Here is a 21,236-nt window from a genome sequence, read left to right on the forward strand (position 1 = left end):
AGGCTGAGAACTTCCTCTTCAGGACACGCGAGCAGGGGCCGGGCGCGGTGCGGACAGAACCGGGGCCCGTCTGCCCCGGCCCAGCCCCCGACCCTGGAGAGCCCGGGACACGGCCCAGCGCGAGGCGGGCTCAGGGGAGACGCCACGACCCACCGCGCCAGCCCCAGCCGGGCCCCCGCGAAGCGCGGCTCCTTGGCCGGCAGCAGCGCCGCGGTGTGGCCGGGCCGCAGGGCCCCGGGGCCGCCCGACGCGCTGCGCCAAGTACATGGCGCCGGGCGGGGCTCGGACCCTCGCCATCCGCTGGAGCAGCGCAGCGCGGAGGGTCCCCCTGCAGCGCCGGCGCCGCCGCCGCCCCCCTCCCAGGCGCTGGGTCCCCCGCCCCTCCCAGCCCGCTGCCCCCCGACCCCCCGCCCGAGGCTGGCCGGGCCCACCTCGGCCTGAGCCGCCTTCAAGTAGCGGGCCAGAGGAGAGCGACTGCCCGGCCCCCCCCGCGCCGCGCCCCTGCCCTTGGGAGGAAGGGGGTCGAGCCCGGAGCTGGGGCCCTGGCAGCTGGGAGCAGCAGAAGTCGGGGAAAGGGCAGGTGGGCTCCTTCTGGGCAGAACACCAGCCCCCACCAGGGCCATTAGGGCAAGGGGGCAACAGGGGCTCCCCCAAGCCTAGCCCCTGCCCCCCCCGTTCCCTCACTGCCCAAGGCCCCAAACTCCTGCACCCGGCCTGCTGCTGCCCTGCAGGGCCTGGCCCGGCTCACACAGGACGATGGGCACATGGGGGCAGAGCCAAGGGCCATCCAGCCCTGGGTCCTGCCAGGGGCCTCCCAGGGGCTGAGCAGACCAGGGAATCATCAAGTGATGCTGCTCCTGGCAGACAGGCCCAGGGTCCGGCTCCTGCCCGCGCCTGGCTGGCAGCCAGCGAGGGACCCATCCTCCATGAACATATCTCGCCTGGTGCCCAGCCTCCTGCGGCGCAGCCCTGCCTGCTCCCCACTGACAGCAGGGGCTGACCCCTGTCCATCACCGTCCCTGGGGCGCACACACCACCGGAGCTGTCACCTCTCCCTGCACCCCAGGCCCAGCCCTGTTACTCTCCCCTCCGCTGCCGCCGTTCCCAAGCCCTCCGCCGCCCTGGTGCCCTTTGTGAACTACTGCCAAGGCCAAGGCCGGGCTGGGGCCGGGCTCTTCCCGTTCGCAGCCCAGCTCAGCAGTGGCGGATGGGAGGGGACAGAGCTGGCCCCGCCCTTAGTGGGACCTGGGCTACTAACGCCAGGGATAGCCCAGGGCACTTTTAAACCCGGCAGACCCAGCCTGCACCTGCCCTTGCTCCCAGGCGACAGCAGGCTCACGGCCCTGCTGTGCCCTGCGCCTTCCCCGGCAGCTGCTGGCACCATTTCTACAGTGTGCACCATTGGGCTCCTGTGCCCTTCAAACACAGGCGGCAGAGCTGGACTCCAGGGCTCTGGTTGCCTTCCCTGAGTGGACGAGAGGACCTCCGAGACCTGGCTCTCAGCTCCCCCAGCGTTGGGCCAGGCCTGGCGGTCAGAGCAGGGGACCAGGGCCCCGAGGGCTGTAGCCGCAGGCCAGGCCTGTGTGCAGCACAGCAGGTGATGGCTGTTCAGGGGGACTGGCCGACCATGGAGACCACCAAAGAGCAGTGGGTGGAAGAGGCCTCCCCTGGAACGCTGGGGCAGAGGATGCCTTGGCCGTGCCAGCTGCGCCCCCCAGGCACAGACCACCAGGCCAGACAGGCACCTTGTACAAAACACTGGACAGTTTTATTGTAGCTTTAAAAACATGTTAAAAGGTGAATCGTGGGAAAGCGCTTTGAAAAACAGGGAGCGACCCACCCACTCCGGAGCAGTTCTACTGGGCAGCTGGCTGGCACCGGCATGCCCATCCGGCCGGTCCTTCGGCCCAGTGGGGAGACCTGGCTTGCAGGGAAGAGAGGGGAGTAGTGGCTGCTCAGGGGTTTGGCTCCTTCCTGGCTCCCCCCCAGCCTGTGCTCTGCCAGGGAGGGCAGCCACGCTGGCTGTGCTTTCCAGGGCACCAGGAAATGGCCGCTACGGGTCCGAGGCGCTGGGCTGTGGTGAAATTCGCAGGTGAGAACGAAGCCAGCAGGGCCCAGGACCATTGGTGGGTGCCGCTGTGCTTGGTCTGCTGGGCAGGTGCTGGCACGGGGGCCTGGCATTCCCTGCTGGTTTGCTTGGGAGCCCCCCACAAGCACCTGGACGCAGGCTGCTAGTTCTTGTCGGTTATGCTTCCTGGAGGATAATGGGAACCTTTGCTCTCCAGCCAGCTGGCTCCTGTCCAGCCCTGGCATGCAGGGGCCTGGCATGCCCGCTGCTCTCAGGGGCTCAGGGACACGCCTCTGGGCCTGGCGCTCGCTCCAGCCAGTCAGCCAGTTCTGTTAGCTAGCGACTCGGAGTCAGGCTGGGGCCAGGGTGCACTGCCAGGAGCTGGCTGGGGGCTGCTGTCCCACGGTGGGGAGCCATACACAGTGCGTGCCTCTCCTGGCCCAGGGATGGCCTGGCCCAGCTGCTTTGCAGAACTGCCAGAGCCACTTGCTGCTGCTGCCGGCTGGGCAGGGGGCCGCGCCCCTCAGTCACTGTCCGAGCCCACTGCAGACGAGCCTTTCCGTTTCCGTTTGGTGGGTTTGGGCTTGGTCTCCTCCTCCTCCTGAGGGAGAACAGGGGAGCTTGTCAGGGGCAGCGCCAGGTGGGAAGAGAAGCCGGGCCGCCCTGGGAGGAAGGAGGGGCCAGGGTGGGGAGGCCCTCGTGGGTGCTGCCAGCAGGGCGGGGATAAGCAGGACCCTTGCCCCACTGCAGCGGGCTCTAGCAGAGGTGGCTGGGAGGGCCAGGTGCAGCAGTGCACCGCCGAGTGGGCATGCGAGGGCAGTGGCTGCTTGTCCCCACCGGGGAGGAAGGTGTAGGATGGCAGGAGCCCTGTCCCAGTGGGGCTGGGGCTCCCCGAGGTGCCCAGCTCTGGAGGCTGGGGGCGCGCTCACCGAGGCGCTGCTGGAGGCAGACTCCTCCTCGTTGTTGGGCGGCTGGGCGACGTTCTTGCGGCTGCGGGGGCTGGAGAGCGCGGCCTTGCGGCGGCTCTTCGGAGGCTTGCTGGAGGAGTCCTCATACTCCTCTGCCAGGGAGAAGAGGTCGCTGAACCTAGGGGGAGAGCCAGGCGGGGGGGTGCTCAGCCTCAGCTCTGCTCAGGTCCTAGCTGGATGGAGCAATTCCTGCCCCCACCCCAGCCCTGCTGCCTCCAGGCCGTCACTCCCCCGCTGTCCCAGCTCTCTGGCCACCCTCACCCCTGGGTGACAGCCCATGAGAAGCCCAATGTGCTGCCTGGCGCTGCCAGCACACCAGGAACAGCAGGAGCCCTGGGCCTGCGGCGGGGTGAGCTCGGGGGCAGGGCGCCGGCAAGGTTGGGCTGGCGGGTTTCTCTGGGGTGTGTCGTGCAGGGTGGGAGGACAGGGTTTGAGGGCCAGAGCCAGCAGCCAGAGATGCCCTCCCCCAGGCTGGAGCAACCGTGTGAAGCAGGACACACAGGCTGAGCCCTGCCCAGTGGGCGCGTCTGGTGCTTGGGCTGAGACGTGAGGGGTCACCAGGGCAGGAGTTTCCTGCTCAGCCCAGGTTCCTGCCAAGCTGGGCCCTGGCAGCAGCCCCAGCCACCCTCCACTGCACCTACTTCATCTTGTGGGCTTCATCGCAGCTGGCCTGGACATGCTGCAGCGCCTGCAGGATCGGCGTCTGGCTGAAAACTGGCAGGCAAAGAGAGGAGAGGCTGTCAGTGCCCCATTGGCACGTCCCTCGCACGCCAACCACAGCCCACCTGTGCCTCGGTCCCCATACTGGGTAACTGCAGGGGAGGTGGGCCAGGCCCAGGGTCCCAGCATGGGGTGAAGGCAATGCCAGAGGCCAGAGCCTGCTGGGTTCCTGCCAGTCTCTGCTGTCCCTAGCCACGCTGGGGCCACGCTTCCCTGGGGGGGAGGGGAGAGTGCAGTGCCCCCCAGCAGCGTGTTGCTAAGAGAGGGGACCCTGCAGCACCCCTGCCCATCAGTGCCACCCCGCCAGCAGCTCAGGGCCCCACCTGCCCCCCTCCCTGGCACCAGGAGCAACCAGACCCTGGGCAGAACTGCCCCTCCGCCCCCCCAACCCATAACCAGGCTGCCCCACCCTCTCCAGCCCCCCACATACAGTTCTGTTTGGTGTTGGTCAGGTTCAGTCGGAGGTTGTCCAGGTGCTCCAGGATCTGCTCCAGCGTCAGCTGGGCCAGTTTGCTGCTCGAGCTGCGCAGGCTGGGGCAGGGCAAGGGAGCGGGTTAGTCCCTGGGGCTGGGCCCAGAGCGGAGAGACATGGCGATCCCCTGCCCTGCCCAGCAGGCCCTTTCAGGCTGGCTGCACTGTGTCCGTGGCAGGCCCCAGCCCACAGCGTGCGCTCCCTGCTTGCTTGGGCACCGGGGCCCCGAGGCAGAGGCCATGTGGGCTTAGCACCTGGTGAGACACCCAGACCAGGCTCACCTGATCCCAGCTCTCAGCAGTGTGCCAGGCCCATGGCCACCTGCCCCGGTGCTCAGTCTCCGCCCTCTCGGCGCCGGTGTCCTGGCCTGGCCCTACCTGCGGCAGCGCTCCTGGGGAAGGCAGCGTCCTTGCCAGGCCGTGCGCTGTGGGGGCAGCTGGCTGGCCTGCTCTTAGCTGGGATTACAACGCCCCACTTACCGGTCAGTGTTCACCTCCCCATGGAAAGCTGCTAACTAATGAGGGAAACGAGAGGAGGGGGCAGGAGTGTCCAGCCCCTGCCCAAGGGGGCACAAGCGGGGGGCGTTCCCGCAGGGCGGATACTGCCAACGGGGAGGTTGTACCACTGCCCAGTGCGTGGAGGTGCTCCCACCCTGCCGGCGGGTCTCCAGGCTGCGACTGCTGCGCTCGCGTTAGAGCCTCCTCCAGACACTAGGTGCCCCCTCTGCTCCAGGACGAGCAGCCCTGGAGCACAACAGGGAGCTCTGCCCTCCCCCCCGCAGCGCCAGATGCCCCATGGCCCGCCCTGCTGCCCGGGCACTGACAGGCCAGTAGCTGTTCCGCTGGCCTGCGGGGGCTGTGGAGCTGGGCTGGCAGCTTGCAGTCCCCTGCTCTCGCGATAGCTCCCCCTACCCTGGAGCGGGCTGCCTGGGGCAGGGCTCCAGGATCCTGCAGCATCCGTCAGCCAGGCCCTTCGGCCAGCGCCTGGGCACACATGCGGGAGCGACGGCCAGGCAGACCCTGTGGCAAGCCGAGCCCCACTGAGATGCGGGTGTGGGAGGCAGCTGCAGGGCCCAGTGCCCACAGAACCCCCTGCAGCCTGTGGGGAGCACGACCCCGCAGCAACCCGGCACACCCGCTGAGTGCAGGCTGGGGCCGGGGAGACAAGACCCACCCCTTCCTCACACTTCCGTGCCAGGCACCAGCTGGCCCAGCCTGGGGCCCAGGGCCATCCCCGCAGAGATCCCGCTAAGGGCAGCTCGCTGGCTGCCCCGGGGCAGGTCCGGCTGGAGATTTCCCAGAAGGCCGTACTGGGGCTCCCTGCATGGATACAAGGGCAGAGCACGTCTGCGGGAAGGGGAACGCTCCAGCCCACAGCACGTCCAGCCTGAAGGAGCCAGCCCGGGGCCTTTGGGAGCAATGCCCACCCAAGACAACAGCGGCCTCCCGGCAGGCACTGTGCCTGCAGCAGACCCAGGCGCCTGCCCTGCCAGCTGTCCCAAGGCACCAGCCCAGGGGTGGAATTCTCCTCCCCACAGCCCCTGGCCTGGGCACCCTGCAGAGCGTGGGAGCAGGGCCACCGCCGCCCCCTCACCTCTGGCGTTTCCGTGGCAGGCTGTTGTTCTTGATCAGCAGCGACTTGATGTGCTCGGCCAGCAGGTCGTCGTGCTTGATGCACCAGTGCCGCAGGATGCTGGTCGTGAACTGGTCGTCCGGGTGGCACGGGCGGCTCAGCACCATCTTCACCATCTCCTCGCTGGGCCTGGCAGAGAGGGAAGGGCTGAAGGAAGGGCCTGTCCCTGCCCACGAGAGCCACAGCCGGAGCCAGGCCCCACTGCACAGCGCTCAGCCTGCTCCGAACCCGCTGCAGGGCTCGCAGGCTCCCGGCGCGCTAAGACACCGAGGCGTAGCGGGGAGCTGACACGGCCCTTCCCTGGGGATACTGGCCCCCGGAGCAGACTGGCAGCTCCCCAGAGACAGCGTTCCCACCCTCCCGCCACTCCTGTGCATTCCAGCACTGCCCTGCCAGGCTGGGCTAGTGCAGGGAACATCAGCTGGCTCCAGGGCAGCGCTAATCACTGCAGATCAAGCGCGCGTCGCTCAGCCACAGGCCCCCGGATCAGCACTGCGCCCCGCGGGAGGCAGATGACAGCCGACTCCCTGCCTTCCAGAGCTCAGGCTGAGCCGGGCCAGCACGCACACGTCAGCACTGCCGGCACCTCAGAGCTTTCTCCTCCCTGGGATGCTGCCTCTGGCTGCAGGCAGGGCGGCTGTGGTGGCATCTGCTCCCGTTACAGGCACTACCCGCCCCAGGACTTTCTTCAGTAAGAGTCCTGGCAAACCTCAACTCCAGGTAATAACCTCACAGCTGCCACCTTCCTCCCCAGAAGCGGCTGCATCTCGGCACCGGGCCGGGGTCCCTGTGTAACCAGCCGCCCTGCCCCAGAGGGGGCTGCCTGCAGCGAGGTGCTAGTGGGAGCCCTTCTGCTGCGTGGATGTCTCCTGCCTAGTGGAACCTGCCCCAAAGGCAGTTGGTGCCCTGCTCGCCCCATAGCTACCCAGTGTACTCTGGACAAGTGGTGTCTGGCAGAGCCATCAGGGAATTTCTGCTGCCACTCGACCCAGTGCATTGGCCCAGTATCTCCTCTCGGCTGGTGCCATGTGCCTGGCGGGGGAGCCAGCAAGTGGCAACCAGCCTTCACAGCACGTCCTCGCTCAGCACCACAGCTCCCGGCAGGTGGGGGATGGCCACTGCCCCCGGGTACAGCTGGGGCAACGCTCCCTCCAGCCGTGTGCTGAGCACGTTTGTTCTGTGTGCGAGGCTTGTGCCAATGTGCACTGCCTGCAGAAACAAGGCTGGTTGTGGGCACTCTGCGGGGCAGCGCTGGCATCTCCCTGGGCGGCCGCCCAACACTCAGCACACAGCGAACGCCGGCGTGGGGAAAGCAACTAGCGAGGGTGCCACCCCAGCTGCCAAGGCCACCACCGACTCGAGGCCAGGCCCCTTGCCTGCCATGTCCTCAGCCCCCAGAAGAGATGCGAGGGGAGGAGGGCACAACGAGCCCTGCCTGGCAGTGGGGCTGGTGCCAAGTCAGTGCCAGGCCCAGCGTGACAGGGAGAGAGGAGACCAGGACATTGATGAGGCCCAGCCAAGCTGGCCTCTGTTCAGGTGAGGGCAGCAGGGCCATCCTAAGTCACAGCACTCCCCTCCGGTCACAGGGTGGCTAACTGTGGAGCCCCGGCCCTCTGGAGGGCACCTGCCAGGAACGCCCAGCACCCAGCCCGGTCCCCCAACCACCCTGTCAGGAGTGGGCGGCTTGGCTGGCGTGCAGCTGGGTTGCACAACCAGAGCCGAGGACGGCAGGAGGTTCTCTCACCCAAGCCCTGCTCAGAGCCGGGCCAACCCCCCGAGCCATCCGCATGTCAGCCCCACACGTGAGGGTGCACAGCCGCACTGCGGAGATCTCGGCTGCCCCGGTTTCACTGCCAGAGATACTCCACCTTCCATCCGCTGGTCGCAAGGCGCTAGAGGAGCACAGCTGAGTGCTGGTGCTCGGGGGGCCAATGTGCAGGGCACCCCCAATGGCCGCCCTCCTCCACCCTTCAGCACACTGCACCGAGCCCCTGATCCCACAGCAAACCGCCTGTGGGCAGTGTCCTCTGGGCCCTGCCCTGCCCCCCATTAGCCAGGAGAGCTGCTCCCTCCTTTGGGAGCCCCCAGGGCAGGGCAGGGCAGGGCAGGGCCTGCTCACTGCACTCCCCCATACGTACTTCTCTCGCCGCAGCTGAAGTAACAAACAGGAGAGCGCCTCCGGGTGCTCTGCAAAGGAAACCAAGGGACTCAGCTTGTTCCCAGCGCCGGCAGCCAGCTGAGTGCTGGGGGCGCCAGGGCCCAAGTGCAGGCACCTGCCCAGCACCTGCCCCCAGGCCCCTCGTGGCGTGTGCCCACGGAGCCTGGGACAGCCACGGGCTGCGTTCCACTCTCCCTGCCCCACTGCTAACAGCCCTTGGGGTGGGGGGCAGCAGCAGATGCTGGGCATGGAACCCCTGGCCCAGGCACAGAGGGGTTTTATACAGAGCGACTCGACTGCACACGGGGCCAGGCTGGGGAGAGGGAGTGGGATTGGCCAGGGGCAGGAGAGGCCCCCGGGCTCGGCGGGGACTGCCAGTGCAGGCTCACCTTTGTACTTGAGGTGCTGTAGGATGGGGATGATGGTCTCCAGGGGGATGTTGTGTGCCAGGAAGAGCTGCCAGGTACAGTACTGCTCAAACGTCTCCCAGTCCAGGCTCTGAACTAGAGGAGAGCAAAGTGCCAGCTGGAGGGAGGGACCGAGGACAAGCACAAACCCAGGACAGCAGGGCTCCTTCCAGGCCGCGCACCTGGTCACTGAGCCCCGCATGGATTTGCTGCGGCTGGGAACATGCCCCTCTCCCGGCGCCAGCAGCTCCCTGCCGGGGCAGGATTAAGGAAGGGGCTTCAGCCCATGGCCTGGTGTTCTGGCCAGCCCTTTGTGGCGTGGCGTGGCGTGGCAAGGGGGAAGCGTCTCTACACACTGCTGGGCCCCCCCGGAGCCGCAGCACCGTGAGCCCCACAACACTGTCCTCAGCTGGGGGCTCGGGCCCCACAGCCGGGGGGTGCTGCGGAGCCACGATTCCTCCCACCACAGGGAGCTGCCCCACATGCCAACTCCAACCTCGAGCTCCCTCTGACACCCCATCTGCCTCTCAGACCCCACGACCCAGCTCCCCACCCTTGTGCCCTCCTAGGCCCCACACTCCCACCCTGGACCCCTTCTCCACACACCTCCTCAACCTCCTGCCTGGAGTGCACTCCCACCCCCTAGTGCCAGCCTGGAGCCCCATGCTGCACCCCAAACACCTCATTCCTGGCCCCGCCCGAGTCCCCCCCCAAAGACCCAGCAGGTGCACCAATCTGGACGCTCCATGTGGCACGTCACCACTGCACTGGTGCACACAAGAAAATTCATTCTGTGCTGAGAGGGAACGCTGAGGGGCAGCCTTGGCCGGGAGGTCTGCCGGGGAGCGTGGGTGCCCTTCCCTGCTCTGCCTGTGCCAGGCCCTGGCAGAAGGCCACAGTACGCCAGCAGCCAGGCGAGCCTGAGTGGTGCTGAGATGCTCAGAGGGAGGGAAGGAATGAGGTACTTTAATCCTGGGGTTTACAGCCAGGGCCAGAGCTGAGCTGAGCAGCCAGCAAGATTCCTCACCAGGCACTGGCTCGGGGCCTCTGACCGCTTCTGCCTTCCATCCAGCCCGGACACTGCTAGCTGCGAGCACCCCAAGGAGCGCGGGGGAATGAGGGCCTGGGGACAGCGTGCAGGCTGTGGGGGAGCCCGCAGGCCGTCCTGGGCTGTGTGCCATCCTGTGATCTGCTCGCTGGCTGCAAGGCACATGGGATGCACGTGAAGTGCAACATTCAGCCAGGCAGCTTGGGCACATTGCCGGCCAGCACTCAGGGGGCTTGGACCTCAGGGCCCTGCTCCTGCAGTGGTGACGGAACTATCTGAGTCTCCCAACACACGCAGGGCCCAGCCCTGGGGCTGCAGGGAGAGGCTGGGCATAGCCACCACCAGCGGGGCTATGGGTGAAGGTGAGGTCCTGGGAACGCCCAGCGTCCCAGCCCAGGGGAAGGAAGGTGGGACTGCTAGGTCCAGCCTGGCCCTGCCCTCCTCTGCTCTGGGGGAGAGCCTCAAAGCCTGCACACACTGCCCCCAGGCTCACAGCCACGGCCACCCAGCCGCACAACCCACCACTGTCCTACCTCAGCCACCCCTATACAGTCACAGCCACAGCCACACCCACCCCACCAGCACCCTGGGAGCAGATGACCTCCTCTTGCGGTCACAGCCCCCGCACCCCCCGCTGCCTGCACGGTCAAAGCCACCCCCCACATCCCCGCACACCCCCCTCCCCGCCTGGACGGTCACAGCCATGCCCCCTCATCCCCGCACACCTCCCGCCGCTGCCTGGACGATCGCAGCTACGCTCCCCCACATCCCCGCACACCTCCCTCCCCGCCTGGACGGTCACAGCCACGCTCCCCACATCCCCGCACACCCCCCTCCCCGCCTGGACGGTCACAGCCATGCTCCCCCATCCCCGCACACCTCCCGCCGCTGCCTGGACGATCGCAGCTAAGCTCCCCCCCATCCCCGCACACCCCCCTCCCCGCCTGGACGGTCACAGCCACGCCCCCCCCCATCCCCGCACACCTCCCTCCCCGCCTGGACGGTCACAGCCACGCTCCCCCCCATCCCTGCACACCTCCCTCCCCGCCTGGACGGTCACAGCCACGCTCCCCCCCATCCCCGCACACCTCCCTCCCCGCCTGGACGGTCACAGCCATGCTCCCCCACATCCCCGCACACCCCCCTCCCCACCTGGACGGTCACAGCCACGCCCCCCCATCCCCGCACACCCCCCTCCCCGCCTGGACGGTCACAGCCACGCTCCCCCACATCCCCGCACACCCCCCTCCCCGCCTGGACGGTCACAGCCACGCTCCCCCACATCCCTGCACACCCCCCTCCCCGCCTGGACAGTCACAGCCACGCCCCCCCATCCCCGCACACCCCCCGCCACTGCCTGGACGATCGCAGACACGCTCCCCCCCATCCCCGCACACCCCCCGCCGCTGCCTGGACGATCGCAGCCACGCTCCCCCCCATCCCCGCACACCCCCCGCCGCTGCCTGGACGGTCACAGCCACGCCCCCCCCATCCCCGCACACCCCCCGCCGCTGCCTGGACGGTCACAGCCACGCCCCCCCATCCCCGCACACCCCCCGCCGCTGCCTGGACGGTCACAGCCACGCCCCCCCATCCCCGCACACCCCCCTCCCCGCCTGGACAGTCACAGCCACGCCCCCCCATCCCCGCACACCCCCCGCCGCTGCCTGGACGATCGCAGCCACGCTCCCCCCCATCCCCGCACACCCCCCGCCGCTGCCTGGACGGTCACAGCCACGCCCCCCCCGCATCCCCGCACACCCCCCGCCCGTGGCTGCTACTCACTCAGGATGTTGAGCACTGAGTCTTTTCGGAACATCACCAGGTTCCCCATCATGACGTGGCACACCAGCTCCTGCAGCTGGGAAGCAGAGCATGGGGTGGTGAGTGCAGGAAGGCTGCGGGGTGCACAGCGTAACCCCACAAGCGCTAGGACAGCCCGACAGCCACGGGGTGGGAGGATCCTCAGCGCTGGGTAAGGAGCACGCCGGGCAGGCCCTGTATGTACCCCCGGGCGCTGCCAGCCCCACAGCTTGGCCGCAGGGAGCAGCAGGAGGCCCTGCCCTGGCCTGGCTGGTCCCTCTGGCACAAATGAGCAGGCCCCGGCTAAAGCGGCTCCAGCAGGATACCGGGCTGAACTTCCCCAGGGCGGCAGCTGTGCGAGGGGCCCAAGGGAAATCCAGGGAGTCCCAGGCCAACCCCAGGCAGCCCAGCCTCCTGCACAAAGCATGGCGAGACCAGCAGGCCGAGCCAGGGAGGGGCTGCCCAGCACCTGGAGGGGAGAGACCCACAGCTGGCTCCCTGGGCACAGCAAGAATCAGTCCCACATTGCTCCCTCCGGGCAGGGCTCAGCCCCACTAGGGGCAGAGAGCCGGTTCTGCATGGCAGGAGCCCTCCAGCGGCACAGGGACACAGACCCTGCCCCAGTTCGGCCACAGCAGGAACCCCAGGGACACCGCGCCAGGGGGCAGAACCCAGCCACGCAGTGCAGCTCACGCCAGCGCAGCCAGAACCCCTGGGGATGCTGCGCCAGGGGGCACAACCCAGCCACGCAGTGCAGCTCACGCCAGCGCAGCCAGAACCCCTGGGGATGCTGCGCCAGGGGGCAGAACCCAGCCACGCAGTGCAGCTCACGCCGGCGCAGCCAGAACCCCTGGGGATGCTGCGCCAGGGGGCAGAACCCAGCCACGCAGTGCAGCTCACGCCGGCGCAGCCAGAACCCGGCCACGCAGTGCAGCTCACGCCGGCGCAGCCAGAACCCGGCCACGCAGTGCAGCTCACGCCGGCGCAGCCAGAACCCGGCCACGCAGTGCTGCTCACGCCATCCCCTTGGCTCCACTCACAGGGAACTCCCCGTGCCTCTGCTCCCCCCACACCTTCTCTCTGGCAGCCTTGCGCCTCTGCGTGTTCACGTCCGCTGCTGAAACCCCCACCCCGGCCCCAGGCCCCCACCCCTCGAAGTGCTGTTGTGTCCCCCTCCTCCACCGTCCTCTCCATCAGCTCCACACATCCACGTGAGCCAGCAGCTTGTGCAGAGCCGTGGGCCCCCGCGGCTAGTAGCAGTAACAGCTCTGCAGCCTCCTAGGAGAGCCAAGAGCACGCCAGTGCTCTGGCCGGCCCACTGCTGGCCCCTGGCTGTGCTATGTCTATCACAGGGCCCCGTCCAGTGTCACTAATCCCCATCAGCTCGCTTCTGAGACGCGCTCGTGGGCCACGGGCTGGGCCAGCCAGGGACCGCAGGGCAACAGGAGGCACGCAGGGAGCAATGAGAGGAAAGGGAGAGCAAACCGGCCTGCCACCTGCTGGGAAATCAGGCCTGTGCCTGAGAGGTGACGGACCACGGGCAGCCAAGAGCCAGCTGGCGGCAGCACGGCTCCAGCTTTCCCATACCCAACGCCATCACACTGCCTGCCAAGCAAAACTCCCGGCCCAAGTGCCTGGGAAAGGCTGGGCCAGCTGGGAAACTCGGCTGATGTACAAATAGGGCAAGTTCCGGGGTTACCAGCAGCGCCCAGCCTGCAGCAGTGCTAAGCCCCTGGCTCTGGCCAGCAGCTGCGTTCACCTCCCTTGTCCCCGCCCAGGACTGTTTTGGGTTCCTCTCAGCATGTGCCATGGCAACTCCTGAGCACCACTGCGGGCGGGGGGAGGGTCCTGCCAGGACAGTCTCCAAGCCAGGCTCAGCTCACTGGACGGCCACATCTGCTATGGCCGGAGGCCAGCATGGCCTGGCCCAAACCTGGGCATAACGGGCTGCAGACAGCACGTCCAGGCTGTCTCCTGGTAGCAGCAAGGGGAAGAAGCTGCAGCCGGGCCAGCCCATTGCAGATCTTGGGCCCCATGAGTTGGGGGGCAGCAGAGGACCCTGACCCACAGTTGTCGCAGCATCTGCTGTGCAGACCACCGCCCACACCGGCGTCTGCAGCACAGCTGTGCTTGCCAGCGGCAGCCCTCCGGGTGAGAAGTGCCCCTCCAGCCACACGGGGCAACCGATACTTCTTGGCCGAATCTGACAACTCCTCTCTGCAGCAGCCATCGCTGCAAACCCACCTCCTGCCCCCTCGCCTCCACAGCGCCAGAAGCCAAATCCCTCTGCACCTCCTGCCACGTGCCAGGGCTGGTGTAACAGCCAGGCCCTCAGGGAAATGCACAGCCCCCTGAACTCCGAGCTCTTCCCCCTTCAATGAAGGGGTGCAAAAGGCCACCCAAGAGGTGGCAGCTGGCTCTGGGTGGGGCATGTCCCTCCTGGCCTCTCTGCAGCTCCGTGGGCCAGAGGAGAGGAACGCTGCGCCTGCTCCTACCTGGGCCGAGTCTATGACCGCAACGATCATGTTCAGCAGCTCCCCGCTCCGCAGGGTCTCGTCGGGGAACTGAAAGAGGTGCAAGCAGAGCAGGGCTCAGCAGAGGCAGAGATGGATGGGCACAGCCTCCCAGTGGGGCAATGCAGCTGCCCCAGCTGTGCCCGGCAGCCAGCTGTTCTGGGCACCCCTCACGCACAGACCAACCCAGAACTCTGGGCCAGGCTGGCTCCCGTGTCCAGGGTGAAGCCGAAAGAGACCCGCCCCGCCCCGACAGCAGCAGCCCACCTGGGGCAAAGGCTGCTGGAGTGGGTCCCCTGCATTCCTCCCTGAGCACAGCAGGGGGCGCACCCAGCCCAAGGGACAGCAAACAGTGGGGCGGGGGGCTTACAGAGGGGGTGGGGCTCCTGCTGAGGGTAACCCAGGCACCCAGGTGACACCTCTGGGCTGCAGACAGAGGGGGAGGTGGAGCCTGAGGGGTTTGAATGAGGACTGGGAGTTGGAAGCAGTGAGTCTGGGCTGGGAGAGAGAGAGAGGGGGGCAAGGCCCTGGCTCTGGGGGCCCCTCTCCCCCACATGGTTGGAATGGCTGTCTCTGCTGGCTGCACTGACCCCTCTGTACCACGCTGTGCCCTGTCGGGTAATAAACCTGCTGTTCTGCTGAGTGGGTCACTCCTGCCTGCGGACGGGGGGCAGAGCCTGGGGACCCCTGAACCTCCACCACGGGGGGAGGAGTGGAGGCGGGTGGCCTGTCGGGAGGGCAGAGGCTGCAGGGCGATACGCAGAGGGGCTCCTGTCTGCGAGCAGCACAGCCTTTTGGCTGCCCAGCACCTAGGCCCTGTGCGCTCGGGGGACACAGCAGGGAAATCCCACCATACAAGCGAGCCGCACGGCAGAGCCCAGCCAGGCCAGGGCAGCAGGCCCGGCAGACAGGTGCTGTGCCACGTGGCGAGCCAGGCCTGGGGCGGCCGAAGCAGCAGTTGCTCTGGGCCAGAGAACGCACACAAGGGGTTTGCCTTTCTGAGCGGTGGGGGGGCACCTCAGGAAAGTGCTGGGGGAGGAGACCCCTCCTCAAGGCGGGTTATTTTCCTCTGTTCCTGGGGCCGCATTTCACCCCTGTACAGCGCGGGCAGAACTCCCGGGGGCTGGTCCCTTCCCAACGCCCAGCCCGGGGGTGGGAAGGAGAGGTCCCTGCCAGGGACTACCAAAGCACTCAGACACGTGACACGGCATCTGTCCATCAGAGGGGTCTGTGACCGGCTGAGCCAGGGCCCCCGCCCCCAGAAATCTGCCTTTGTGCTCTCTCACCCTCTGGCCCTGCTCCACCCGGGAGCAGCTCCAGTGAGTTACTGCAGCCCGCAGCCAATCCCCATCTTGGCCGGGGATGAGTTGTGCAAACCCAGCGAGAGCCCCAAGCTCACTGGCCCGGATGTCGGTCGCGGGGGAGCCCAGTTCCGCTCTCCACTGCCCACTGCTCCCCTGCACAGCCCAGCGCTGCCATGCCGTGGAGCCTCAGGAGCACAGGCTGGCTGCCTGGTCGAGAGAACTCCCTTAGTGCGCTGACACAGCCTGGACAGTGCCCTAGAGACTGGGCCATGAGGCCCAGTGCTGCAGCCTTGGGGGCCAGGGACTCTGCTTGGCAAGGCCTCACCTTCCCGCAGCCAGACGTGGCTGGGTGGGCCGAGGAGGGAAGCCAGCTTTCATAACGGGCCTCCACTTCCACGGCAGCTTTTGCTCACACTGCATGCCGATCGTGTGGGCAAGCAATTTACCAGGGCTGAACTGCAGCCACCTTTGGGGCGGGGGGGTAACATGGCAGCTGCTGACAGCCACAGCAGTCCGTGGAAGATGGCAGGAAGTGCAGAACAGAACTATGTCCAGCTGGAAATGCCGGACAAGCTTCGGGAGCACAAGATTAACATCCTGAGCTGTGCAAAAAGGACCAGGGGATTTCACACCTGGGAACAGCCAGGATCCACCTGGAAGTCTAGCTCAAAAGGCAGTGCCCCTGCAAGAGCCTTGAGCGCTGCAGCTGTGCTGGCGGGAGGGACCATTCTCTACAGACCTGCTGGCACTCCCGGCCTGCCCTGAAGATCTCCTAGCCAAGACCAGCTCAGACGAGTTATCCTGTGGGGCCCAGGCTGACCTGGACCTGGGAGCCAACAACATCCCAGCTCAGGGCACCTCACACACCCTAACCGAGACCTCAGGTGCCCCAGTGCAGACTGGAAGTGGGGGGGTTGCAGGGGAGAGCCAGGGCCAAGCCCCAGGGGTTCTCACCTCAGTGTACATAGGGGTGCCCAAGCCCTGGGGGGGGGGTCCCATCTCGGTGTAGATGGGGGGTCCAAGCCCGGGGGGAATCCCACCTCGGTGTAGATACAGGGGCCCAAGCCCCAGGGGTTCTCACCTCAGTGTACATAGGGGTGCCCAAGCCCTGGGGGGGGTCCCATCTCGGTGTAGATGGGGGGTCCAAGCCTGGGGGGATCCCACCTTGGTGTAGATACAGGGGCCCAAGCCCCAGGGGTTCTCACCTCAGTGTAGATGGAGGGAGTGAGGTAGCAGAGCAGCCGCACATCATCCTCCTGGCAGGCCTTCATGTCCATCATGAGGCAGGTGTGCAGGTCCCCCAGCTGTGTGGCCTGGGCGAACGACTCATAGAGGTTCATCTTCCCTGCTGCTGCTTTGCTGCCAGGGCACAGGGAGGGAGTGAGCTGGCCTGGGCAGTGGGCCAGGGCTCTGTGGGGCTGGGCTTGGAGCAGCATGACTCAGCTGCCCTCGGGAGGGTGCTCAGCGCTCCCAGCCAGCAGCCCTAGAGCCCCTGGCTGCCTGGCGGGGGGGCAGGGCAGGCCCAGGACAAACTGGACACAAACCCTGCTGTGCAGACAAGCACCCCCTAGTGCCGCCTGGCTGGGGAGATCCCAGCCGTGCTGCCCAGGGGATAGCAGGCTTGCTCAGTGAGAGCTGCCAGCACCCACCCCCAGGCACACCGGCCCCGGCCAGGCCCTACCTTGCTTTCAGGTAGTAGAGGAGATGGTAGCCGATCTTGGGCTGTTTCTGGTAGAGCTCAGACAAGAGATCCAGCAGCAGAGAGAAACTGCTGTTGTCTTCCTGCATCTGGCAGAGGTTCCTGGCGGGCAGCAACGGTCGATGTGGAAGAGCTGGGTGCGAGGGGATCCCGACCGCAGGTCCCACACACTCCACAGGGGCATCTCGCCCCCCCGGCACTGTCCCGACAGGAGTGGCTTGCACGGCAGCACAGCCCAGCCCAGCACCGGGGGAGACTGGGGCTTATGGTCCCAGCACTAGGGCTGGCACCTGGGAAGGTGACGTCTGTGCAGAGTGGGGTGGAGAGAAGAAAGTCCCTCCAAGCTCCAGCGGGCCACCACCCCGTGGGGAGGGCTGGTGGCCATGGGGGGAGCAGCAAGCCCACGGGGCCATCAGGACACAGCCATTGGTAAGCACAGCTCCAAGGCCAGGAGCATTTTAAACTGTGGGCAACTGGGGCTGACCCAGCCCCGGGCAGCAGTGACCCAGGGTATCACCACTGCCAGGAGCCAGTGGGTCAGTGCTCAGCCACACACCACTCCACAGCGCCCCCTCGCCTGGCCCCCTGCAGCCAGCGCCCAGAGCTCCCTGGGCCTGGGGCCCCGGTCACAGCAGCTGTGCAGAGGTTGGGTGATCTGGGGGTGACCCAAAGAAAGCCCCGGTCAGCCTCTGGTAAGGCTCAGAACCACTTACCTAAATATTAGGTAAAGCGGCTTCCCCACTGACTCCTCCAGAGACCTGTGTGGGAGACAGGTCATCAGCCGGCTGGCTGGCACAGCTTGGCAGGGCCATTGGGCCACAGCAGCTAAGGGACGGCCACTGCCCTCCCCCCACCCTCAGTGTCTGACCGCCGGCACCGCAGGGGTGGGGCACAGAGAGGGGAGCTGCTTGCGGCGACTGGCAGCACTGGGAAGAGAACTCCACATGCCTGCTCCAGCCATGGGGTTTTACTCCCCCTACGAGCAGAGGGAAGCCTAGGAATTAGATGGAAGGCCTGGGGTCCCTGGGGAACAGGAGTAGGGCGCCAGGGCCAGCGGGGTGGTGTTAGCCGCCACGGATTGCTCTGGCCAAGCAGTGTGCTGGGGAGGCCACACAGGCCCCATTCAAGCCCCGGGTGCTGCGGTGGACACGGCAGCTCCTGCGACGCCTGCCGGGCCGGACACCGACGGGCTCCCTCCGCTCCGTGAGGCGGTCACTGGGGAGCGGCCAGCGCAAAAGGGTGAGAGGAAGAGAGTGCGCCGTACTCCTCGGTGACCTCCTCGGGCAGGACCTCCCCGCGGAAGTGAGCCTTAAACAGCTCCTGCAGGCAGGACGCCAGGATGGACAACTGCTCCGCATCAAAGTCCTGAGCAAGAGAAAGGAGGAAAAGGGCAAAGCCCCTTAAAGGAAGCCCCAGCCCCCACCTCCAGCCACCAGCTCAGCTCAGGCTGGGGCCCTGCACTGCAGTAAGCGGTAAGAGGTGCTTGCTGCCTGTGGGGGACTTGCTGCCTGAGCACTGCTGGAGCCGTTCTGTGCCTCCGGCCCTGTGTCAGAGCTGGGACCACAGCGCTTCCCACGCACTGCAAGACACTGCCACTGCTGGCTGGAAAGTGCGGCTCTTCCTGCGGGGCAGCGGAGACAGGCCCCGCAGGGAGCAGCGTGACTCTGGTGTGAGCTCAGGGCATGGGGCTCTCTCCTCCCGCCGCGGGCGCTGGCGCGGAGTCCTGCATCGGGGGGCGAGGGGTGAGAACCTGCCCCCTTCGGGACCGGCTGGGTTCCTGGCAAGCAGCCAGCACAAGCCCCGGCTGGCAGCGTGTGGCACGTATGGGGCTCTCACCCTGACACTGCCCCACGCCTGGCACCAGCACCTATCATTTGGACACTGGAGAGAGAGAAAAGAGCCAGGCCGCCCCTTGGCTCTGCGCCGTGGGCGCTGGCTACAGCGAGTGTAAGGGGTAAGTACCTCACTCCGAGGTGTGACGTGTCACGGCACTGCCCCTCACCTCCCACACCCAGTAACACCCCCCCAGCGTGGGGCAGCACTGGGCTGCCTCCCTATGCGTCAGGCCGATCCCAAGAGGTTGTGGCTGAGCACAAACGGGAGCACGTGGATCCAGGAGTACTTCGGAGGCCCCGCCCTGCCCGGCCCACCCTGCGTAACGCAGCCTGAGACAGGAGTGGCGCAGCTACCTCCAGGACTTGATCCACGATTTCCTGCATGACCTCACACTGGGCTTCCGTGTCGCTGCAGCACAAAGACAAGAGGCTCCAAGTTACGGGGGAGACAGTGAGCGTGCAGGCAATGGTGCTTTGTACCCAGAGGCCCGAAGGACCCAGAGCTGTTAGGGGGGCTTCGGAGGCCCTGCCTGCCCCTGGGCGGGCCTGGGCAGGGAGGCATGTCTAGGAGTGCAAACTGTAGCAGCCAAGGGAGAGAACAGACCTAGCTATGGAGGCATTCTGGGCACTTCATGGACAGGCAAAGGCGAGGACTGACAGTGTACGACTAAACACACTGAAACCGCCAGGGAGCCCAGCGCGCTCCGCCACAGCTCTGGGACCAAGGCTGGAATGAACCCAAGGTCGCTGCCGCCAAAGGGCAGATGATGGGGCATGGAGCCCTAGGGAAGGGAACCCCCTCCCTGGGCCCCAAGACTTGGGGGAGGCCCGGGAGGCAGGGGTGGGCTCCAGCACCAGAGCAGACCGCGGAGAAGCTTTCCTGGCACTGCTGAGGCTGCTTGTTGTGGGGATAACACTGCAGGGCTCACAGCCAAAGCCCCTTGCGGGAGTGGCTCTGAGCAAGCTGGACAGGACCCCAGTGCCTGAGAGCAGGTGATACTGTTGGCCTCTGAGGTGAACACACAAGACATTGTCGCGACCACTGTTCTGTGCTGGCACCAAGGCTTGTGCCCATGGGCCAGGAGAGGTGACCACTGAGAGCCGGGGATTCGCTGATTCCGTTTACGCTATTCCTGCCCCTGGATCGTTTCTGTAGGGGAAGGTACGAGAACTGGCTCTCTACTTAGCGGTCCAATGTTTGCTTCTGGGAGGGCTCAACAGGCTTTGCCCACCTACTGTGCAGGCCACTACTGTAACCGTCTCCTAGGTCTACACCAGCTCTTGCGCTACGTGGGCCAGTTGAGGTGCCTAATGAGAACTGACTCTGTTTATGCTGCTTATGCATCTGTATGTGAAGTTATAGGAGCTACCTCACTTGGCCTACATGGAGCCACTATATACAGCAGTGAGAGGAGGGGCTTCCAGAGTCACTTTAAAACAATGCAGCATCCTCACAGTGCTGGTGTGGGGGTGTGGCTGATCCCTGGGTGATTTGGTGAGACGGGTTTTCATACCTCTCTCTGTGTAGGGAGGGTTACTGATCTGGGCACCAGGAATGCTGGGGAGCTGGTGGGATTTGCTTGTGTAACCCCTTGGTGGTCAGGAAGGCAGGGGAGGTGCTCTTTGTGACTGGCTTGGTTTGCCTCATAGAGGAGAACCCTCAGCCTGGGCCATACATGGTTTCAAGTACTTTGCCCTGGTTTGGTCAGATGCATCCAGCAAAGTGGGTCTCTGCCCACAAAAGCTTCTGCTCCAAAATATCTGCTGGCCTACGAAGTGCCGCAGGACTTCTTGCTGTTTCCGTGGATACAGACTACCATAGCCACCCCCTGATGCATGGATGGGTGACTTGCTCATGTGACAGGCTCCATCTTGGACCTGCTTTCACACAGGGAGAACAAGGGAATTCCCTCCACATGAGCCAGGGAGTAAAGAGAATCTCCAGGAGCTTCCTCCATCTTTGCCTTTGCTCCAGCTCGTCATTTCAGAAGCATCGTTGCTAGGAACCTGGGCCTGGAAGGACTGCTGACCTGTGCTACCGAAGAATGTACGCCAGACACTTAGAAAACAGCAGATTATTTCACCTCTGCTACAAGCCTGTACAAGAACTTTGGGGTTGGTACATAACTTGATTCCTTTAACAGCTTCATGCTCAATCTTTTCTTTTTATTTATTAACAAATCTTTCACCGCTACATTCTGAAGGACTGGCCCAGGATGCTCTTGGGGCAAGATCTCAGGTCTCTTCCTGGGACAGGATGAGCCTATGTGGATGTGCTGAAATCGGTTTCCATAACCTGTCCTCCGTGTGAGGGGCGACTGGTGGTGGCAGAGGAGAAGCTGGAGTGTCTGAGGGAAGTGCTGGTGTGGTGTCTGGCTGACTCACGGGGTGAGAGCAGTGCTCTGTGCGCTGAGTTTGGTGCCTTACAGTGAGGAGCCCCAGACTTGGGCTGTACGTAGCCCTGTTGAAGCAAGTTGCCCTGATTGGGCCTTCTCAGTGGTGTCCTCAGCAGTTCACTGTGTTACAGAGGAGACCCTCAAAAAAAGACAGCTCCCAGCTTTTACCCCACATCTCCTTCAGACAAGCCCCCAGCGCAGGGGAGACCACCG

General features: G+C 65.9%; 1 protein-coding gene across 2 annotated transcripts in view; it reads right to left on the reverse strand.

Moving 5' to 3' along the window:
* Positions 1-1,744: 1,744 nt before the first annotated feature.
* INTS3 (integrator complex subunit 3) overlaps positions 1,745-21,236 on the reverse strand; it is a 67,325-nt gene continuing 47,833 nt past the window's right edge. For both annotated transcript variants that reach the window (XM_074980720.1, XM_074980721.1), the window contains exons 17-30: positions 18,982-19,036; positions 18,057-18,157; positions 17,506-17,550; positions 16,775-16,894; positions 16,299-16,452; positions 13,772-13,840; positions 11,259-11,334; positions 8,408-8,521; positions 7,999-8,047; positions 5,822-5,989; positions 4,187-4,287; positions 3,678-3,750; positions 2,998-3,154; positions 1,745-2,669 (exon numbers count right to left, since the gene is read on the reverse strand). In XM_074980720.1, coding sequence (XP_074836821.1) covers positions 2,592-2,669; positions 2,998-3,154; positions 3,678-3,750; positions 4,187-4,287; positions 5,822-5,989; positions 7,999-8,047; positions 8,408-8,521; positions 11,259-11,334; positions 13,772-13,840; positions 16,299-16,452; positions 16,775-16,894; positions 17,506-17,550; positions 18,057-18,157; positions 18,982-19,036 — 1,360 coding nt within the window. In that variant the 3' untranslated portion in view covers positions 1,745-2,591. The remainder of the gene's footprint in view (positions 2,670-2,997; positions 3,155-3,677; positions 3,751-4,186; positions 4,288-5,821; positions 5,990-7,998; positions 8,048-8,407; positions 8,522-11,258; positions 11,335-13,771; positions 13,841-16,298; positions 16,453-16,774; positions 16,895-17,505; positions 17,551-18,056; positions 18,158-18,981; positions 19,037-21,236) is intronic.

Source organism: Carettochelys insculpta, chromosome 30, assembly GCF_033958435.1.
Source record: "Carettochelys insculpta isolate YL-2023 chromosome 30, ASM3395843v1, whole genome shotgun sequence".
NCBI classification, from domain to species: Eukaryota; Metazoa; Chordata; order Testudines; family Carettochelyidae; genus Carettochelys; species Carettochelys insculpta.